General features: G+C 32.6%; 2 protein-coding genes across 2 annotated transcripts; both read right to left on the bottom strand.

Annotated features, from left to right (window-relative positions):
- Nucleotides 1–1,298: 1,298 nt before the first annotated feature.
- LOC108210421 (tyrosine decarboxylase 1) lies at nt 1,299–3,579 on the bottom strand. The gene has a single exon (XM_017381697.2). It carries the CDS (start codon nt 3,448–3,450, stop codon nt 1,948–1,950), a length of 1,503 nt encoding a protein of 500 aa, XP_017237186.1. The 5' UTR covers nt 3,451–3,579; the 3' UTR covers nt 1,299–1,947.
- A 12,852-nt stretch (nt 3,580–16,431) lies between these two features.
- LOC108213777 (phenylacetaldehyde synthase) lies at nt 16,432–17,993 on the bottom strand. The gene has a single exon (XM_017385568.2). The coding sequence runs from the start codon at nt 17,960–17,962 to the stop codon at nt 16,481–16,483; it is 1,482 nt and encodes a 493-aa protein (XP_017241057.2). The 5' UTR covers nt 17,963–17,993; the 3' UTR covers nt 16,432–16,480.
- Between the last annotated feature and the right edge of the window lie 387 nt (nt 17,994–18,380).

Genomic DNA, 18,380 nt, shown 5'->3' with positions numbered 1-18,380 from the left:
CATCAAAACTTCCAATTTGTGCTAAATAAGCAGAATAAAAAATGTCTTAATCTGCAGAAGCTTCTGCTAAACCTGCATTGTGCAGCTGTGATGCTGATTGATTAAAATGGAAGAAATGCAACTGGTTAATCTTTATAGACCTTTCTGCTGAACGCACATCAGATATAGAATGATCAAAACAGCTCGTAAATTGTACAAAGTTCCTGGAATCTGAATACCTGATAGTTCTGAGTATATTGAAGTTACTGCAGAACCTAATGACTGCAGTTGATATGCTGATACATCTGAATGATATGAATGTAATACATTTAAGTCTATGGACCTCTCAGCAGGCGAACATCAGACATTGATGGATCCAATAACTTCGAGTTTGTAGACTTTTCTGAAAAACTTAATGCAGAAGGTTCTGCATGATAGGAGTCTAGCAAATATATATTAGAATCAGATAATTTCATTTATTTATTTTTTGAACGGATCAATTCTACTAAACATTGACTTAATTAGTAACACCTTGTTGAATTCGCAAGAGAATTAAAGGAAAGTTACGCACAAATATGGAAAAGATATGCAGATGAGAGATTCTTTAACAACTAGCAAGTGTGGAGAGTGGACAGGTAGCTAGGAACATTTCTTGCTTGCTTCTCAGTCATCACCAGGTCTTAGATAAAAACAAACTACAAGGACTTAAAGTATATCATAGTTCTTGTATTTTACAAATTTAATTCGATGGTCAAAACATTCGATTCTATCTCTTATTTCTTATAGTGGTTTTGACTTAATTCTTGAAATTTTATCTCCTATAGATATCCATCCGACCGTATTAACAATTAGCGATCAGTCGTTAATTTTTAACGTATTAAATTAGCTGTTTGATTATGAAATTGTTTAATAAATAACTATTTAGTCAATTTTCAATTTTTTAGGTAGACATTTGGCAAAACTTTAATTAAAAAAGTATTAAATTTTTTAAAATTAGTTTTTTAGTCCAAACTCCAATTTCAATCTTGTAATTACTAAACATCAGTGTGAGAGATAATTCACAGGATCACGTATCTTTAACTAATTTCGAACTACGCTATTTTGTTTATTATATAAAGATAGTTCAATTTCATATCAAAACTTTTTTTTTGTGTGTGTTAAATTCATATCATAATTCATAAGGAGTGCAAAAACAATATGTTTGGATTTACTTAATTAGTCTTTTCAGAAAGTAGAATATTGAGAAATATTAGGGCAACTCACTTGCATTTAAAATACTATTCTCGTATAATAGAAACATTAATAACAGAAACATTGAATGTGAAATATCTGCCAACCATATCATCTCCTAAAATATCAATATATAAATATGTGTATAATTACATTAAAACTGAAAATTGAATGAGAGCAGGCTCCCATCAAACTATACAACAACCAAGATACATCTTGCACGCCTTGTGTCTCTTCTGATTTATTGCTGCAAAACAGACCATATATGGCAGTGAACTACTCCCTCCGTTTTAAAATATAAGTCGCTTAATTTTTTGGCACATACTTCTAAGTCTTTTGACCGCTTAGTTAAAATTGTTATTTTTAAAATAACAATAAAAACTATATAGAATATGCAGTAAAAACTGAAAAGACAGCTCAAGTTTATGTAGAGGAGAATTCACACATTTAACTGTACTACACACTTTAGAATTATATAGAAAATGGTTACCTGTTTGGTTGGGGAAGAAGAATATGGATGGAATGAAAAATAGACAAGGAGAAAAGGACTTATAGTGGGAATATTGACTGGTAGCAAAATCTTTATTATAAGATTTGCGGAAAACGGTAGGAACAAGAATGGAACATTCCTTCTCAGAGTCGACGATTTTGAACTCAAATGAGCAAGAATGGAACGGAAGAAAAAATGAAAAACGTATTTAATCACAAACTTACATATAGACATGGCAAGATGATGTATTAGATGGGAAATTGGAGCTCATTCCAACATTTTTCTTTCAAAATATGGCGAGTTTTCTCCTGGATCAGATTCCACAACTCATTAACATGCTTTTCCTCAGTTGATGAAGTTCCAAGGGCACAACGTATAACAAATATATCACCCAACACTGCATGAGTCATGTAAGCTCTTCCACTTGAATTCACTGCTTCCATCAATTTCCAGTTCAAGATCTTCAAGCTCTCCTCTGTTTCCTCATTTGGTTTTAGTCGAAAGCACACAAGCGAAAAATTAACAGGCACCACCACCTCGAACCTCTTGTCTGACTTGACAAGGGCCTCAAAATGCTTGGCCAAGTCCACATCACTTCTAATATGTGTCATTAGATTTTTGACCCCGTATCTACGCAGCACAAGCCAGAGCTTCAGCGCCCTGAATCGCCTGCCTGAGGCAATTTGCCAGTCCATGAAGTCCACAACCTGCTTGGACTCACTAGCCTCATTTCTCATATAATCAGCAGTCATAGATAAAGAGTCCAACAAAACACTAGGCTTTTTCAGCCACATGCAACTACAATCCAAGTTTGTTAATAGCCATTTGTGTAGATTCATGCTTATAGAATCAGCATGCTCTATACCCTTAAGATAATGCCTGAGCTCAGGACAAACAAAGGCACTTCCAGCATATGCAGCTTCCACATGAAGCCACAAGCCATATTTTTGGGCTAACAAGCCAAGTCCCTCAACAGGGTCTACCGAGCTGGAAGACGTGGCTCCAACCGTTGCACAAAGAAACAATGGCACTAAACCTGATTCCAAATCGCGCTCTATAGCCATCTTAACATCATTTGGTTTCAGTGCAAAGCACGTAGCCAACGATGTTGGTATGACACGAAAATTCTTAGGAGGAATCCCAACTAATTTAGCGGCCTTTTTGACAACAAAATGTGTCTGATCAGAGGCATAGACAACCAGCTTTGTTATACTCTCTTCACCATATTGTTTCAATGCTCTGTCTCTCGCAGCAGCAAGTAAACAAACTAGAGCCTCAGAAGTACTTCCTTGTAAGACTCCCCCGCCTTTGCCCTCGAAAAGAAATGACTGTGGCAGATTAAACATCTTGCCAAGCCAATCCATGACAATCATCTCAAGCTCAGTGGCTGCTGGTGAGCAGATCCAGTTGAATCCGACGATGTTCAGAGCATTGCAGAGCATTTCTCCGTGAAATGCAGCATTACTTATAGTAGCAGGGAAGTAGGCAAAAAAATTTGGACTTTGCCAGTGAGTAATGCCTGGAATAATGTCAGTTTGGATTTCCTGGAGAATAGTTTCAAGTGAAGTTGGTTGAAACGGAGCTGTTTTCGGGTACAAATCCTGCAGATAACCTGGCTCAACTTGGCTTCGGACAGGGTACTTGTGAACAGTTTTGTAGTAGTTTGTGATAAACTCTATCACTTTGTTTGATTCACTGGCGAAATCTTTGATGTTCAAAGGATCGAAAGATAGAGCCGGAAGCCTACCCATGTTATCCAAGATCTCGAGATGATTATAAGAGATTTTTATTTTTTTTTCGAGAAGCAGGAGGTATTTGATCTTGAAGTGATAAGGGTGATATTAGCTTTGTTGCATGGCTTGTCTTTATATAGACCAACACAGAATTTGGTATTGTTAAGTTAGCCAAACTCTTTATTGACGAATGCCAACTTTTACAGGGAGACATATCCGGTTCATGAAATAACGACATTGTGAAAGAATTTATTAACAAAGTGTACAAATTGATCTTCATTGCGGTACAACCAAATAGTATATGATACCAATGTCTCAATTTTATTACATCTTACAAATCAAACAACTCGTCATAAATAATAATATGGCATACATACCGTAAAATGGAGTTTATAATAAATTGATCAATTACTGAAGTTCACATTTATAATCCGTGTATTTCATACTTTTCACAACTAGATAAAATATAATCTAGTGGTTAAAATTTTAATTTTTTTGATTTACAATATATTTAACATAGAACAAAATAATGATTATGTTCTGTCAACATGTACCTCAATTATTTTTATAAATCACAATAAGCTATATTTTACAATATAATGAATAAGCATCCAAAATTTGTAGTAATTTCTATTGTTGAAGGATGTTGATGATTAATTGATAATAATATTTAAGATTATCTACAGATAATAAATTATATATAAAATTTGATGGTCAAAAATATTATTTATAGTTAAAATGAAAAATTATAGGGAAATTCCATTTAGTATCATTGTACTCTTCGCTTTTCCATTTGATACCACATGACATTTTTGACTTCCATGCGGCATCAATGAACTATTGACAACAATGTTAACATAGCACTCAGTCAAACAAACGTTAGTTGCACAGTTAAACTTTAAAAAAAAAACATCTCCCTCCAAAAAATCACCAACAGGGCATTCTAAGTAGTGTCGTCATACATTTCACCAGCAAACATGTTTCAAAACAATTCAACCAAAACAAATCTACAAAATAATTCAGTAACATAGAAACTTAGACTTGAGATTGTGATTTAGACATCGAAAATTGGGAATCATTGAATTTAGTTGGCTGAGATGTCGTAGCTGCTGCCTTAGCTGCTTTGGCAGCAATGGATTGATCCCTGACCCTAGGATGTCTAACCAGCACTGACTCACCTCCTACAGCTCTCTTTTCTTTTTCAGTAAGACCCCCCTTGCAAGTCCTTGAATTGTGGCCAAGACATTCACATTTTTTGCATTTCACCGTTTGAGTCCTTTTGCTCTTTTTTTCTTCCCCTTCTTCCCTTCTCCTGCTTCTAGAAGGTCTTCCTACTCCCCTCTTTAGTGTTGGTGGCATGATGGTAAACAAGTCAGTATATGCATGCCACTGCTCCTTGTCTGGTATAGGGTTACCGTGAAAGCTATAGGACTGTTTGTATGTCCTCATAAAATACCAAGCTGAAACCACAGTGTGAGGGTCAATTTTTGCATGCACCATAGCTCTTATGGCATGCCTACAAGGTATACCTGAAATCTGTCAAGCACCACATGAGCATATCTTATTATTGAAAGATAAGAGAAAATGAGATTTTTCCTCATGAATTTCATATTCTCCAGGCTTTGACATATAGGCCTTGCAACTGATGGTGTCCCTGCTGATATCTTTAAGTGCTTTCATTATTTTAGGACAGAGCTCATCATCTTTCCATCCTAATGCATTTTGATACCTTGTTTCTTGCAATCTTCCTCATAATCTAATACAACATCCAACATTGATGCCTTATCTGGATCAACCCTAATGTCAATGTTTGTACCCCTCCAATGAAATTACCTCAACACTTACTCAACAACGCCCATCTGTAAATACACACACACGCACATACATTGAATCACACAAACACAAATACACGACAAACATATCACAGACACACCGATATATACACAAACATAACACATATATTGATATTTAGAAGTTTCAATGCATACAAACACACCGATCATCACATTTTTATATCAAATAGTTAGCATATATGCATTTGTCTACATACGTTATTGGACTATTGGGAATGGATTAAAAAACATATATACCTTTTACACAGTTGAATGTCGAGATTGGAAGACGAGATGATTCCAATAAATTGCAGTAGATTCAACAGATTTCCAAATTCTCATGCTTAAACCCTAGTTCAGTTGGAGGAGGCCTTCAACTCAACGCTGGGTTTTATGTTTTTTAAACTTATTTTGTTTTTGTTTATATGTTTAAATATGTATTACGTGTTATTTTAGTATTTTTTTTTAAAAAAATTAAACGGCTTAGTAACGTTTGTCTGACGGGAGGACATTAACAGTATAATAATTTAACAGTTTAGTGCTGTCGCATGAAAGTCCAAAATGTCATGTAATATCAAATGGAAAAGTCAAGACGATGATACTAGATAGAATTTCTCAAATTATAGTGATACTTCAATACTTATATTTAAAATATGAAATTCATGAAATCTAACTCTAACACATTATATTACTATGTATAATATAACAAACATATAGTTATGGGTGCGTACCTGCAGGTATCTAGCTATCTGGACATCACATTCACTATCAATACTTTTCTAGTCTACGGCCGAGTAAATTCAATAATTTTAAGTGTTGGAGCATGAGGTGGACAATTTTATTAATTTTGGATGTGTAACACCCGACACAAAATTTTGTTACTGTTTAGATCGGACTTTGTAAGTAGTTTGACAGATTATAGGCAGAAAGAAGAAATATTATGGATGCCTAAATTTAATGTTCAGCTAAATTTTACTAGTAGATGCCCGTTAGTAATATTAATGAGTAAATTTATTTTGAGCATCTCCTTTGAAATTCTTAACAAAGAATTTCGATGTCTTATAAAAGAAATTGTAAGAAGTTCTATCATTCCATCACATATGTGATAGGAGCGTTCGGTTAGACCATCTAAAACCATTAGTTAAAAATCACAAATACATACAATAAATAAAAAATATAGAATTTGTGTAAAAAAAGCATCAACTCCAATGGGGCATTCATTCCCTCCTGATATTATATTTGTCGAACCTCTAAAGACCAGCAGACAATCTATAAGAATATTCTACATCATTTATTATCATATTCAAGTGATATATTATATTTATAACAATCAAAATATTAATAACATACTAATTTTTTTATCAAAAAAAAAACATACTAATTTTTTTATCAAAAAAAAAACATACTAATTTTAAAATATAGCAAATCAATATTAGCAATACCATCGAAGTAAAATATTAATAACATACTAATTTTAAAATATAGCAAATCAATATAACTAATACCATCGAAGCAAAATGTCTTACATGTTCAACAAATTCTTGATAATGTCTTACAAGTCCAATTTGGTCAACCACTTTAGCCAATACCGTTGGAGATGCTCTTAGAGTGCATAGAGGAAAATGAGGAGCAAGGAAAATAATATTCCTCTATCCTATTTTACTTTTTAACTGATATTTGATCTTTTAACACATATATTAAGGTAACGACAAATCGAGAAATATGCGTGAGGAAACGAAGGAAACCTGAAAAGGTACGAAAATGAATGCGAGGATCTGGATATATAAACTTACCGGAAGTCGGAGGATAATATTAATATTGTGCTAAAAAATATTATCAGAAAAAATAACCTAGTTTCGTTTGTTCAAAGGGACACCTAATTAGTTCTGGAAGTCTCAGCTAACAGATTTTGTGGGGTCTAATGAAACAATCTACTACCTCCGTCTCTATTTATCTGTCCACTTTTAACATTTTCACGCATATTAAGAAAATTTAAGTTTGATAGGAAACTTCTATCATTACCCTTATTTAATGCCTTAATTGTAGGAAAATACTAGTGGGATTACTCCATTATCCAATACAAATATGATGAATCAGTGAATAATAGTCATGATATTTATAGCTTGAAGAATAAAGTCAAAGACTTTTCAGGTTATTAAATGAAAAATTTTGCTTTGATTATATAAATGGACAGATAAATAGGGACAAGTTTTTACTTCCAAAATGAACGGATAAATAGGGACGGAGGGAGTATTAATTAACCCCTGTAAGGAAAAGTGTGCAATGTAAACATTAAATTTATAAGAAAACTAATTTCTACAAGAAAGCTTCCAAAAATTTTTATAGACGCGGAAACTTAGTGGGTGTTTGGCAGCCACTTTTAAATCGAGCTTCTCGATTTATAAGTTAGAAGCACTTATTCGTACTATTTGTGTAAAAAGTCAAGAAGCACTTATAGGGGCCGTTTGACTGAGCTTAAAAGAAGTGACCTATTGCTTAAAGTAAAGAAGTGGATGAGAAGTGAAAAATTAGTTTGGACTTATAAGCTGTTATAAGTGTTTGGAAATCGTGATTTATAAGTTATTTAAGTGTTTGGATAACTAACTTATAAGTTAGTATAATTTTGTAATTTTGTAACATAATTTGTTTTATTTAAATATAAATGATATAATAACACAAGACCTTTTGTTATTAATACAAGAAATATTGTACAGATTCTAAATTTTAGAAACTCTACATTAAAAGAAAAAATTAATAAAAATAGATAAAACAAGTAAAAGTTATATCATTTATTTAATACTAGTTATGAATAAATCAATAAAAATGCAGGATATATATTGTCATGAATAAAGGTAGCTGAGTGATAATTATACAAAGTTGAACCACTCAAGAAAAGCTAGCTTCTATAGCTTTTTTTTTTTAACTTCTGGATGTTGAATTGAGCGCTTCTAAAACGTAGCCAAACGGACAGTATTAAGCAGAATTGGACTTTCAGAGCTTTTAAGCCCATAAGCTGTTCAGCCAAACACCCACATAAAAAGCTAGGAATGCTAGCTTTTGTTTTCAGAGTTTCTACTTATTTCCCAAACACTTTAACCACTTATAAATCTTATCTTACTTTTAACTTCTATTTTACTTATTTATTTTAAGCAAGAAAAACTTATTTTAAACTCATTCAAACGACCCCTTAGTATGGTCTTTAGGACATCAAAAATCTGTAATAAAATTAATTTCTACCAGGAAATCTTCAATTATTTTTAATAATAAGAAAACCTAAAACTAATGGATGTTCAAGATACAGTAACCTTTTTTTCTTTAAATTGTTTTAATAATATAAATATAATAGTACATCATCAATAAAATATATCCATGATGCAACATATGAAGAGTACCAGAATCCAGATGCTTAAGATAATTTGTTTAACTCTGTTTAAATTTAAATGTCTATATTTAAAAAATTGTATATTAAAAAAATATAATAATTTCAAAAGAATTTAATCGATTGATAATCATATTAATATATTGACCAAATATAAAATGTAAAATATAATTAAACTTAAAAATGTAAATGATCAATATTTGTTAGAAAATTAATCTTGAAAATATAAATAAGAAACTGCAATACATAAAATATGGACAATTTTCTTAAAATAATTTTCTTTTAAAACACATAATTTTAAAACGGAGTACTAAAATTTTCTCAGCATATAGTAGACAATAAGCAGCCGGCGGCCTAGAATGCTGGTACAAACATCAAACTATCAAAGACTCCACGACGCCCCACCTCACCGAAACAAAATGTATGGCTATTTGCCTCGTTAAATATTTTAGGGTCACGAATTAAATGTTATACACCTAAATAACACTGTTCCATAGATCTATATTAACTACCCGTCCCCTAGCTAGCCAAATCATCAGCCATCCCCATGATCAAAATCCAGCTTAATATGACTCAAATATGTTGAGATCTTCATCAACTTGAACCACATCAGCATCTCTATTATATAAACGACGACTCTTTCTTGTGTTCGACATGTATAATTGCCTTCAACCTCGACTGTCCGCCCACTCTCTCCATTATTAGGGCGTCGGGAAAATATGAAGCAAGCTAATCAAGGCTTTTTTTTTCATACTTGTCAAGAAATAAGTAAAAAAAAAAGGCAATCTTAATTTATCCGTCCTTTCGTATCTATCTAGCTTGTGTCAGTGATCACATAATAATTAATAACAATTTTTTATATATATATTTCTATATAAAAAATTTATTATTAATTAGATCGAAATCAATAAAAATATGTGTCTAACTAAAAAGTTATTATTATTACATTTTCATAGAAAAATTGATAAACTTGATGAACCATCATTGTTGCTACTATCCGAATGGAAAACAAAATATCAAATTAATTATCAATTATATCACTTATTTCATTCTTAGAGCAAGTCCAACGGAGATGTTAAAATAGGTGCTATTGCTATAATATAGCACTCAAGCACAAAACTCAACTTCAATGGGATGCTAAACTTGAATGTAAAATAGCAAAATGCTATACTTGGTTCTAAATATAGAAGCAAGTATAGATGGTGCTATAATTGCCACATAAGCATGCAAGTGACAAAATACATTAATAAAGTAATAGTGACAAATATAGTTATGTACTTTTAAGATTATGTGAATATAGCTTTATTTAGATATGTTTGGTTCTATTTTACATTTACCATTGGATCATAAGTTCTATTTTAGCATCAAAAATCATTTTTTGATTTTAAATTATGAAAATAACTACATCTATTTTAACATCAACATTGGACTTGCTCTCAGGTATCAAATTGTTCTCAAAAATTTTGGTCTTATTTCAAATTAAGTTATATATCGGTAAATTTTTGTGAAGTTGTGTAAAAATAAACATTTTTTGTGAAATTATATGAAATGAACTTGATTGGTACGTGACTTTAACTTGTACAAAACAGATAAAATAATAGGATAATAAAAATTAATAGTTAAACTAAAGAATTTACAAAAATAGATGTTAAATTCATTGAATGACGAGGATCACTGTATGTTTAATTAGAAAAATTGATGTATTTGAAAAATGGAAATATACTTATTTAAGAAAAATTACGATAATTAATTTTTTTTGCATTATTAAAATTTTATAATCAATAAAACATAATTTTATTTTAAATAAGTGATGCAAACGAGTAACTTGATATAATCAAACGATCATTATTTCATAAATAACTCAAAAAGTACTATCACATTGTATAATGCTAGAGACCCCAAATTTTTTTCCCAAAAATTGTTACCAAATGACGTGGCTAACAAGTGGCGAAATTTGATTGGGTGATTGATGAATCTGCAGGGGGGCCTCATTCTTATGGGAATGAATGCAATCAATGAGATTTCGCCACATCATTTGGGAAAAATTTTTGGGATAAATATTTGGGGTCCCTAGCATTTTCCTTAACGTAAACCAAGATTCAAGGTTATGCTGACTGATTTGGCGGCTGATGAAGTGATGATGCGGTTAAAGGTTGAGGATATAACTATCATAAATTGTGACACCTACCGCATTACATGCTGTTTGAAAATTATGGAAAAATATTGCAAATATAAAGAATTATTGCTAGTATAAATAACACTTGTAGTCAAGGATTGAATCGGATAGGGTGATGCATTAAATTACACTACTTATCTCTTGCACTACAGTTAAATGAGAACGGTCACCATTGCACAGCTGTGACAGCCACCAACAACTGAATACCTGCTAACTATATATGTTACAGATTACAAGTTCAACTTTACACTCCTACATTAAAATGTTGTGGTGTAACGATTTTATATGAATTAGAATTACCTAGCTACTATATGTAATATAATGTGTATAAGCACTGACTGGAAGTCGCTGAGCATTCAATTTTTTTTTGAAAAAAGTCGTTAGTGGTTACTGGATATTAATGTGAGATCATTATAGAGCCAAAAAGGGATGCTCTGCTATTATTAGTAAATCCAAATTTAGGAGAAAATTGTACATACTCTATTTCTAAGGAGTAGGATTAGTAGTGTCAAATTAGAGTTTAAATGAAAATCTGATGATGAGACAGGATGATGGGTGATAAAATAACCAGAGGACTTAACTGTGTGGACATTGACGTGAATGGAACATTTTCATTTTATATATAATCCGTACAGTCAAAAGAAAAGTTATATGCAGACCACTTTTTTTGAGACCGTGGAGACCATTATGTTCTGCAAATAAATATATTGCATAAAAACATTGCAAAACTCATGATTTTGCAAATCAAAACACATTATTTTGTGAAGTATGTACTACAAATATCACGAATTCATCAAAATTATTGAAGAACATATATGTTTAATAAGTAGAATGTGTATGTTCTGCAAATTGAACGAATGTTCTGCAAACTAAACATATTCCGCAGGATAAAATATTTTGTAATATTCTACATGCAAAACATACATGATATTCAAGATTTTAAATGATATAAGGATCTTTGTACAACCTGTATTGCAAAATTATGAGTTTTGCAATATTTTTATGCAATATTTTACTTGCAGAACATAAGTGGTCTCCACGGTCTCCAAAAAAGGTGATCTTCATAGAACTTAACACACACTCTCTCTCTCTCTCTCTCTATATATATATATATATATATATATATATATATATAGACACACTAGTTATTGTTATCATATATAATAAATGAGACAAGAAAAAGTTTTATTAGCGACCGACTATCGACGACCGCGGTTAGTCGCTGATAGTCTTCAGCGACGAAATCCGGTGACCGAAAACTGTCGCATATAATCTGGTCGCTGACATGCACTCCACCGACGGCCTTTTGCGGCCGACTACGTAGTGACAGCTTTTAACGACCGACCTTGTCTTTAGGCTGAGTCAGCACAAGACGGTCGAATTCCACGTGGCAGCGATCAAATTTCTAACCGATGGTCGCTTTTATTAGCGACCGACGGATTAGTTATTGTTTGTTTGTCGCTAACATTAATGACCGAATGGCTACTTATTTCCGTAGCTAATACGGTTACAGGTATTTTCGGCGAATATCTGTCCCTAATTTTGAGACTTTTTGCTAAGGGGTGAACAAACCAACCCAAACCGCAAAACCCAAACCAACCCTCTTTTCAACCGATTAAATCGAACCATTCGAAACTGATAATTAAATAAGTTAATTTTCAAAATATCCGAATAAATTTGGTTGGGTCAGGATTTATCATATTATAACCCTTAACGAACCCAACCCAACGCGTTTATACAAACAATTAAACAAATATATTATTCACACGGCACATTTACACATAATTAAGCAATTTTAGGCCATTTTTTTGCAGTTTTTTATTGTAGCTTTCAGCACATTTACATGGAATTTTCTGCCCAAATTTGCAACAGCTTTGATTTATTTTGGACAGAATTCTGGAGCAATTTTTGAGAAGTTTTGAGTTATCTTGTGTCTTTTATGTGCAGTTTTTTATAACAGTTTCAACATATTTATACAACATTTTATGCACAATATTGCAACAGTTTTTAGTTATTTTGGACATAATTCTGAAGCAGTTTTATGAACTTCTGATAACTGAACATAATCGAAAGCTATGTTGATTGGTAATTGGAATGGATGTTTGTAATATTAAGTAATAGTATTTGGACAATATTTTATTAGTATGTATTATGAAGTACGTGCAAGTACAGGAGCAAATTGCATCATTGATACGAGCAAATTTTTAATTTTGCTTGTGAAAACCCGACCCAAACCGAACAAACCCAACCCAATTAATTATAATTAGCAAGGGTGGGTAATTATGTATATTTCTTTTAGTCAATGCGTTAATTTTTTATAAACCGAACTAATTGGGTTGGGTAATTTTTTATTCCCCTAAGCATATTGAAAATCTTACTGTCATCAAAATATTAAACATATTAAAATTCTTACTGTCATTAAATTACTTTTGACTTTTGACACGAAGTCCTTCACTTAATGCCTTTCATGTTAACAATTTACATTCTACCCGATTAATATCATAAACCATTTTTAACTCGTTTATTTAATTCGGTAGGCTTTTTAATTCCTAAAATTCAGATTAACAAACATATTTTAGTCAACTTAAAATATAATTAGTAAATAGGTAAAAAAAAATTAGTCAGTGATTTTTTAAATAAAAGTAAGTAAATTAAGAAACGAAGCTATGATTGCAGGATATAATTTATCAAGAAATTTTTCCAGGAAGTTCCGGAGAAAATTTTCTTGAATTTTTTGGTAAAATTTTTCCAAAATTTTGTAAAGAAAATATTTCAAAAAATTCGGAAAAAAGATGATTGATCCTTATTTAAAATCTTATAAACCAAAATAATATATAAAATTATGTTTGATAAAATATACTTTAATCATGAACAAAACTAAAATCATATTATCAGAACCACTGTCGCTGGGTCTAATTTCTTGTAGCGGGGCTTCTTTATACTTCATGCGACTTTTTATCGGCCACTTTGATTTAACATTTAATTCCAGGCATCTGTCTCAAGCCCAAGAAACATTTGCATGAGTAGCAAAATTTCATTTATATCTTTGTCTTTGGTGACTCATATATTTTGTGGTACTAATTCTATGCTGCACTAGAATACCATTCACTTGTCTTCTCGTTTGCGTCGAGATATTAAATAATTTATGACATATGTTCGAGACACAATTTTGAAGTTGCAGTTATATATACCTCTCTTTTTCTTCTTTGAAAACTTTAGGGAGCACAAATGACCATCAACTTTATTTGTACTGGTCAATTTTCGACTAGTAATTTCACTTTCAAAATGGCTTGAGCTTTTTCTGAATCAAATTCCACAGTTCATTAACATGCCTCTCCTCAGTTAATGAAGTTCCAATGGCACAACGTATAGCAAATATACTCCCAACAAGGCATGAGTCTTGTAAGCTAGCTCTTCCACTTGAATTCACTGCTTCCAGCAATTTTTCACCTGAAACCCGTTGTCGGATTTAACTAATGCCTCAAAGTGCGTCGGTTGTAAGCATTAGCCGACGCTTAAATTCATTTCTGTAAGACATTTGGCGTCGGTTTTAAATATAGCCGATGCTATAAGTTCCCTTTTGCATCGGTTTCAGGAACACTAACCCCTTATAATAGAGCTTCAATTCTTCAAAACTTGACGTTGTACAGTGATCTTTAATTTATGTCACGGTTTTGTTTTAACCAACACTATGGCCGTGAAAGGGGATTAAGTGAAACAAAATTTACTGAGTCGCAGAAGATTAACCGTTTTGTTATGATTATATTCATTGGAGTACCTCAATATGGGCGCATGAAAATTTAGTAGGTCTATTAGTATGTATTCTTGTGCTTATCTCATCCATTAGGCCTTTATTATGTTTCTTTTACATAATTAATGACGCTCTGCTCGTAGGATTAAAACAAATTACATTTAAACTGCACAGCTCTTCTATACTTTTACTGGACGAACTTGTGTCAATTATGTATGTTTTCTTCTTATCTAACTATTTAATATTTTAATATGTGCTTCGAGATGTGATTTACGTGTGCTCTGTACACTGGTATCTCGGTGTTTTATATTTAGTGTTTAATGTTGCAGTTATAGATTGAGTGTTTGCTTTATTACTCTACCAATGGGTATTTCTTGTTCAACTCAATTCTCTGCTTCTTCATATAGTTTCTTTTTTTTTTTTACTTAATCAATTTTGCTTTACTTTGTGTTGTATGTAATTTTTGTTTAGTAGTTATATATGTTGGTTCTTGTATCTTAGTTGGTGCTTGTGTCATGGTTCTATTATATGATTTCTGAGCTTAAATTTAATTATGAGATAATTTAGAAGAGCTCAGGTTTCTTCTACTATTGCTGGTTGATAAAGATCATTTTTTCTGCTTAATGTTGATAGAATAAGGATGATATATTGAAATGAATCACCAATTTCCTTAAAATTTCCGTTCCCTTCCCACCTTCAAAAGCCTAGCCTCAACCTCTAGGAAAAATAGGAGCAGCAAAGGTATAAAAAAGCAAAATAAAAAAACATCAGAAAAATTGTGGTAGAGAAAACATACACAAACATCAGAAAATGAAATAACACATGACTGTCATTCTATGTTTTTAGAATATTCTACTTATATATATATTGAATTGCGTTAAAAAAAAATTACTCTAGACCGGGTGAAAATTAAATCCTGGGTTCGCCCGTGATTATGTTTAACGGACACTATTGTTGATGTTTATGCTGCGGCTTTGTTTAACCGACATTGTAGTTTGTTATTTGTGCTACACTCTACAGTCATTTTTTAAACGACGCTTTAAGTATTAGGAGGGAAAGTATAGATTCACCCACCAACTCCTCGAGATGGATATGGGTGACACACTGACACGCAGTTGATCATTTTTTTTTCATTTTTTTTGTTATATTTATGTATTTATCATTTCTTTCATTTTCATTTTTTTTCTAGCTATTTAATTTTATTATTTTATGCATGAACTAACTACACTGTTAATTGACACTGTTGATTCATTTTGACTCATGCTAAAAGTCCAATTGGTGTATGCAAACAAACTCTTTTCTTTTGTGTTTGTTGAAATATGGCATAGGTTTACATCAACTGATTCTCAATATGGTATGAGCTCTAATTTCGTGGAGGTATAAAGTTCACTATCCGTTACTCTTAATATGCTCATAATTTAATATAAACATATATTGTCCCAAAGATCCATATATATATATATATAGATATATCACCGATATTCATGATGCTATGTACAGCGATGTTTTCATCTGTGATGCTGAAAAGAGCTTAAAGCAAACTTAAAATAAGTCCAGGTTCATAATAATATTCAGACTTTAAACTCAAAAAATATCTACTTCTCAGTAGTTCCGAGAGCAACCTAAAAGTACAAAAGAGTTCAAATAAAAAAACTATCAATCTTTAAATAGCTTATTCATTTTTTTATAAATTTATATGAAGAAAGTTTTTATCATTCAAATAGAAAAACTATCAATCTTGTTTTTATTATTACAATTTAATGAATATAAATTCTGATATAAAATTATCTAAACATAATTCCAACAACTCATGATATTAAAATCCTTCTAATAATAAGTCATTATTTTGAATCCATCCAGGCTGTTATTTCTACGTGGCTCAATATACATCTACTAGCTAAAATCTCCCATCACTGGTCTCGCTTCAAGATGACCTCAGTTTTTTCGAGAATCAATTTCCACAATTCATTAACATGCCTTTCCTCAGTTAATGAAGTCCCAATAGCACAGCGTATAACAAATATATCACCCAACACGGCATGAGTCATGTAAGCTCTTCCACTTGAATTCACTGCCTCCATCAGATTCCAGTTCATCAAGACCTTCAAGCTCTCCTCTCCTTCCTCATTCGGTTTTAGTCGAAAGCAAACAAGCGAAAAATTGACAGGCACCACCACCTCAAACCTCTTGTCAGAATTAACCAATGCCTCAAAATGCTTGGCCAATTCAATGTCACTTCTGATATGTGCCATCAGATTATCCACACCATATCGACGCAGCACAAACCACAGCTTCAGAGCCCTGAATCGCTTGCTTGTGGCGATCTGCCAGTCCATGAAGTCCACAACCTTCTTGGATTCACTAGCCTCATTTCTCAGAATCTCGTCAGTCATGGACAAAGACTCCAACAGAACATCTGGACTTTTCACCCAGAGGCAACTACAGTCCATGTTTGTTAATAACCATTTGTGGAGATTTATGCTTATAGAATGAGCATGCTCTATGCCTCTAAGATAATGCGTAAGCTCAGGACAAATGAAAGCACTTCCAGCATATGCAGCTTCAATATGAAGCCACAAGCCATAATTTTTGGCCAATAATCCAAGTCCCTCCACAGGGTCTACGGAGCCGGAAGGCGTGGCTCCAACCGTTGCACAAACAAACAATGGAACTAAACCGGACTCCAAGTCACGTTCAATAGCCATCTTAATATCATTTGGTTTTAGTGCAAAGCAAGTAGCTATAGATGTTGGTATGACACGAAAATTCTTAGTAGGAATCCCTACTAATTTAGCTGCCTTCTTGACAACAAAATGTGTTTGATCAGAGGCATAAACAACTAGCTTTGTGATACTATCTTCACCATATTGTTTCAAAGCTCTGTCTCTTGCAGCAGAAAGTACACATATTAGTGCTTCAGAAGTACTTCCTTGTAAAACTCCACCACCATTCCCCGCGAAAAGAAATGACTGAGGGAGGCTAAGCATTTTGCCTAGCCAATCCATGACAATCATTTCAAGCTCAGTGGCTGCCGGAGAACATATCCAGTTGAATCCGGCGACGTTGAGAGCATTGCAGAGCATCTCTCCCTGAAAAGCAGCATTACTTGTAGTTGTGCGGAAATACGCGTAAAAGTTGGGGCTTTGCCAATGGGTCATGCCTGGAATAATGTCAGCTTCAAGCTCCTGGAGAATAGTATCAAGTGAAACTGGCTGAGAGGGAGCTTTTTTCGGATACATATTGAGAAGAAAACCAGGTTCAACTTGGCTTCGAACCGGGTATTTCTCGACATTCTTGTAGTAAGCTGTGATGAACTCGATCACTTTGTTTGATTCACTGGAAAAAAAGTCTAGGTTCAAGGGGTTAAATTTTTGGGTCGAGAGGCTGCCCATGTTTTTCTGTGTGTGAAGATAATATTTAGGGCTGTTGATGCTCATGCAACAAGCTCATTGCTCCTCTTATAGACAACAAATCAGAAAGGGTATAAACTACGTGCACATGCAAATGAAATTATTAATTTTCCTCTTTTTGGTCGATATAAATTGACTAATGACTACACAAAACTGGTCGGTTTTCATTTTTGGAACATGCGGGGAAATCCGCGTTTTAAAGGCCGTAGGAAAATTCTATGGTCACCAGGAATCAACTAACATGTCCGCATAACCCCGGAAAGGGACAAGACAAAAAGATTATTTATTATAAATATAATATATTATTTTAAGATTTTTTTAGTTTTTAAAATTATAGAAAAAAAGAAATGTGTATTAAATTTATTTTTACATGATCTCTTTATTTAATTTGTAATTTTTT

The sequence above is a fragment of the Daucus carota genome, chromosome 3 (genome assembly GCF_001625215.2).
Source record: "Daucus carota subsp. sativus chromosome 3, DH1 v3.0, whole genome shotgun sequence".
Classification (NCBI taxonomy): domain Eukaryota; kingdom Viridiplantae; phylum Streptophyta; class Magnoliopsida; order Apiales; family Apiaceae; genus Daucus; species Daucus carota.
The sequence above is the reverse complement of the archived record's forward strand: the minus strand, read 5'-3'. Positions and strand labels throughout refer to the sequence as shown.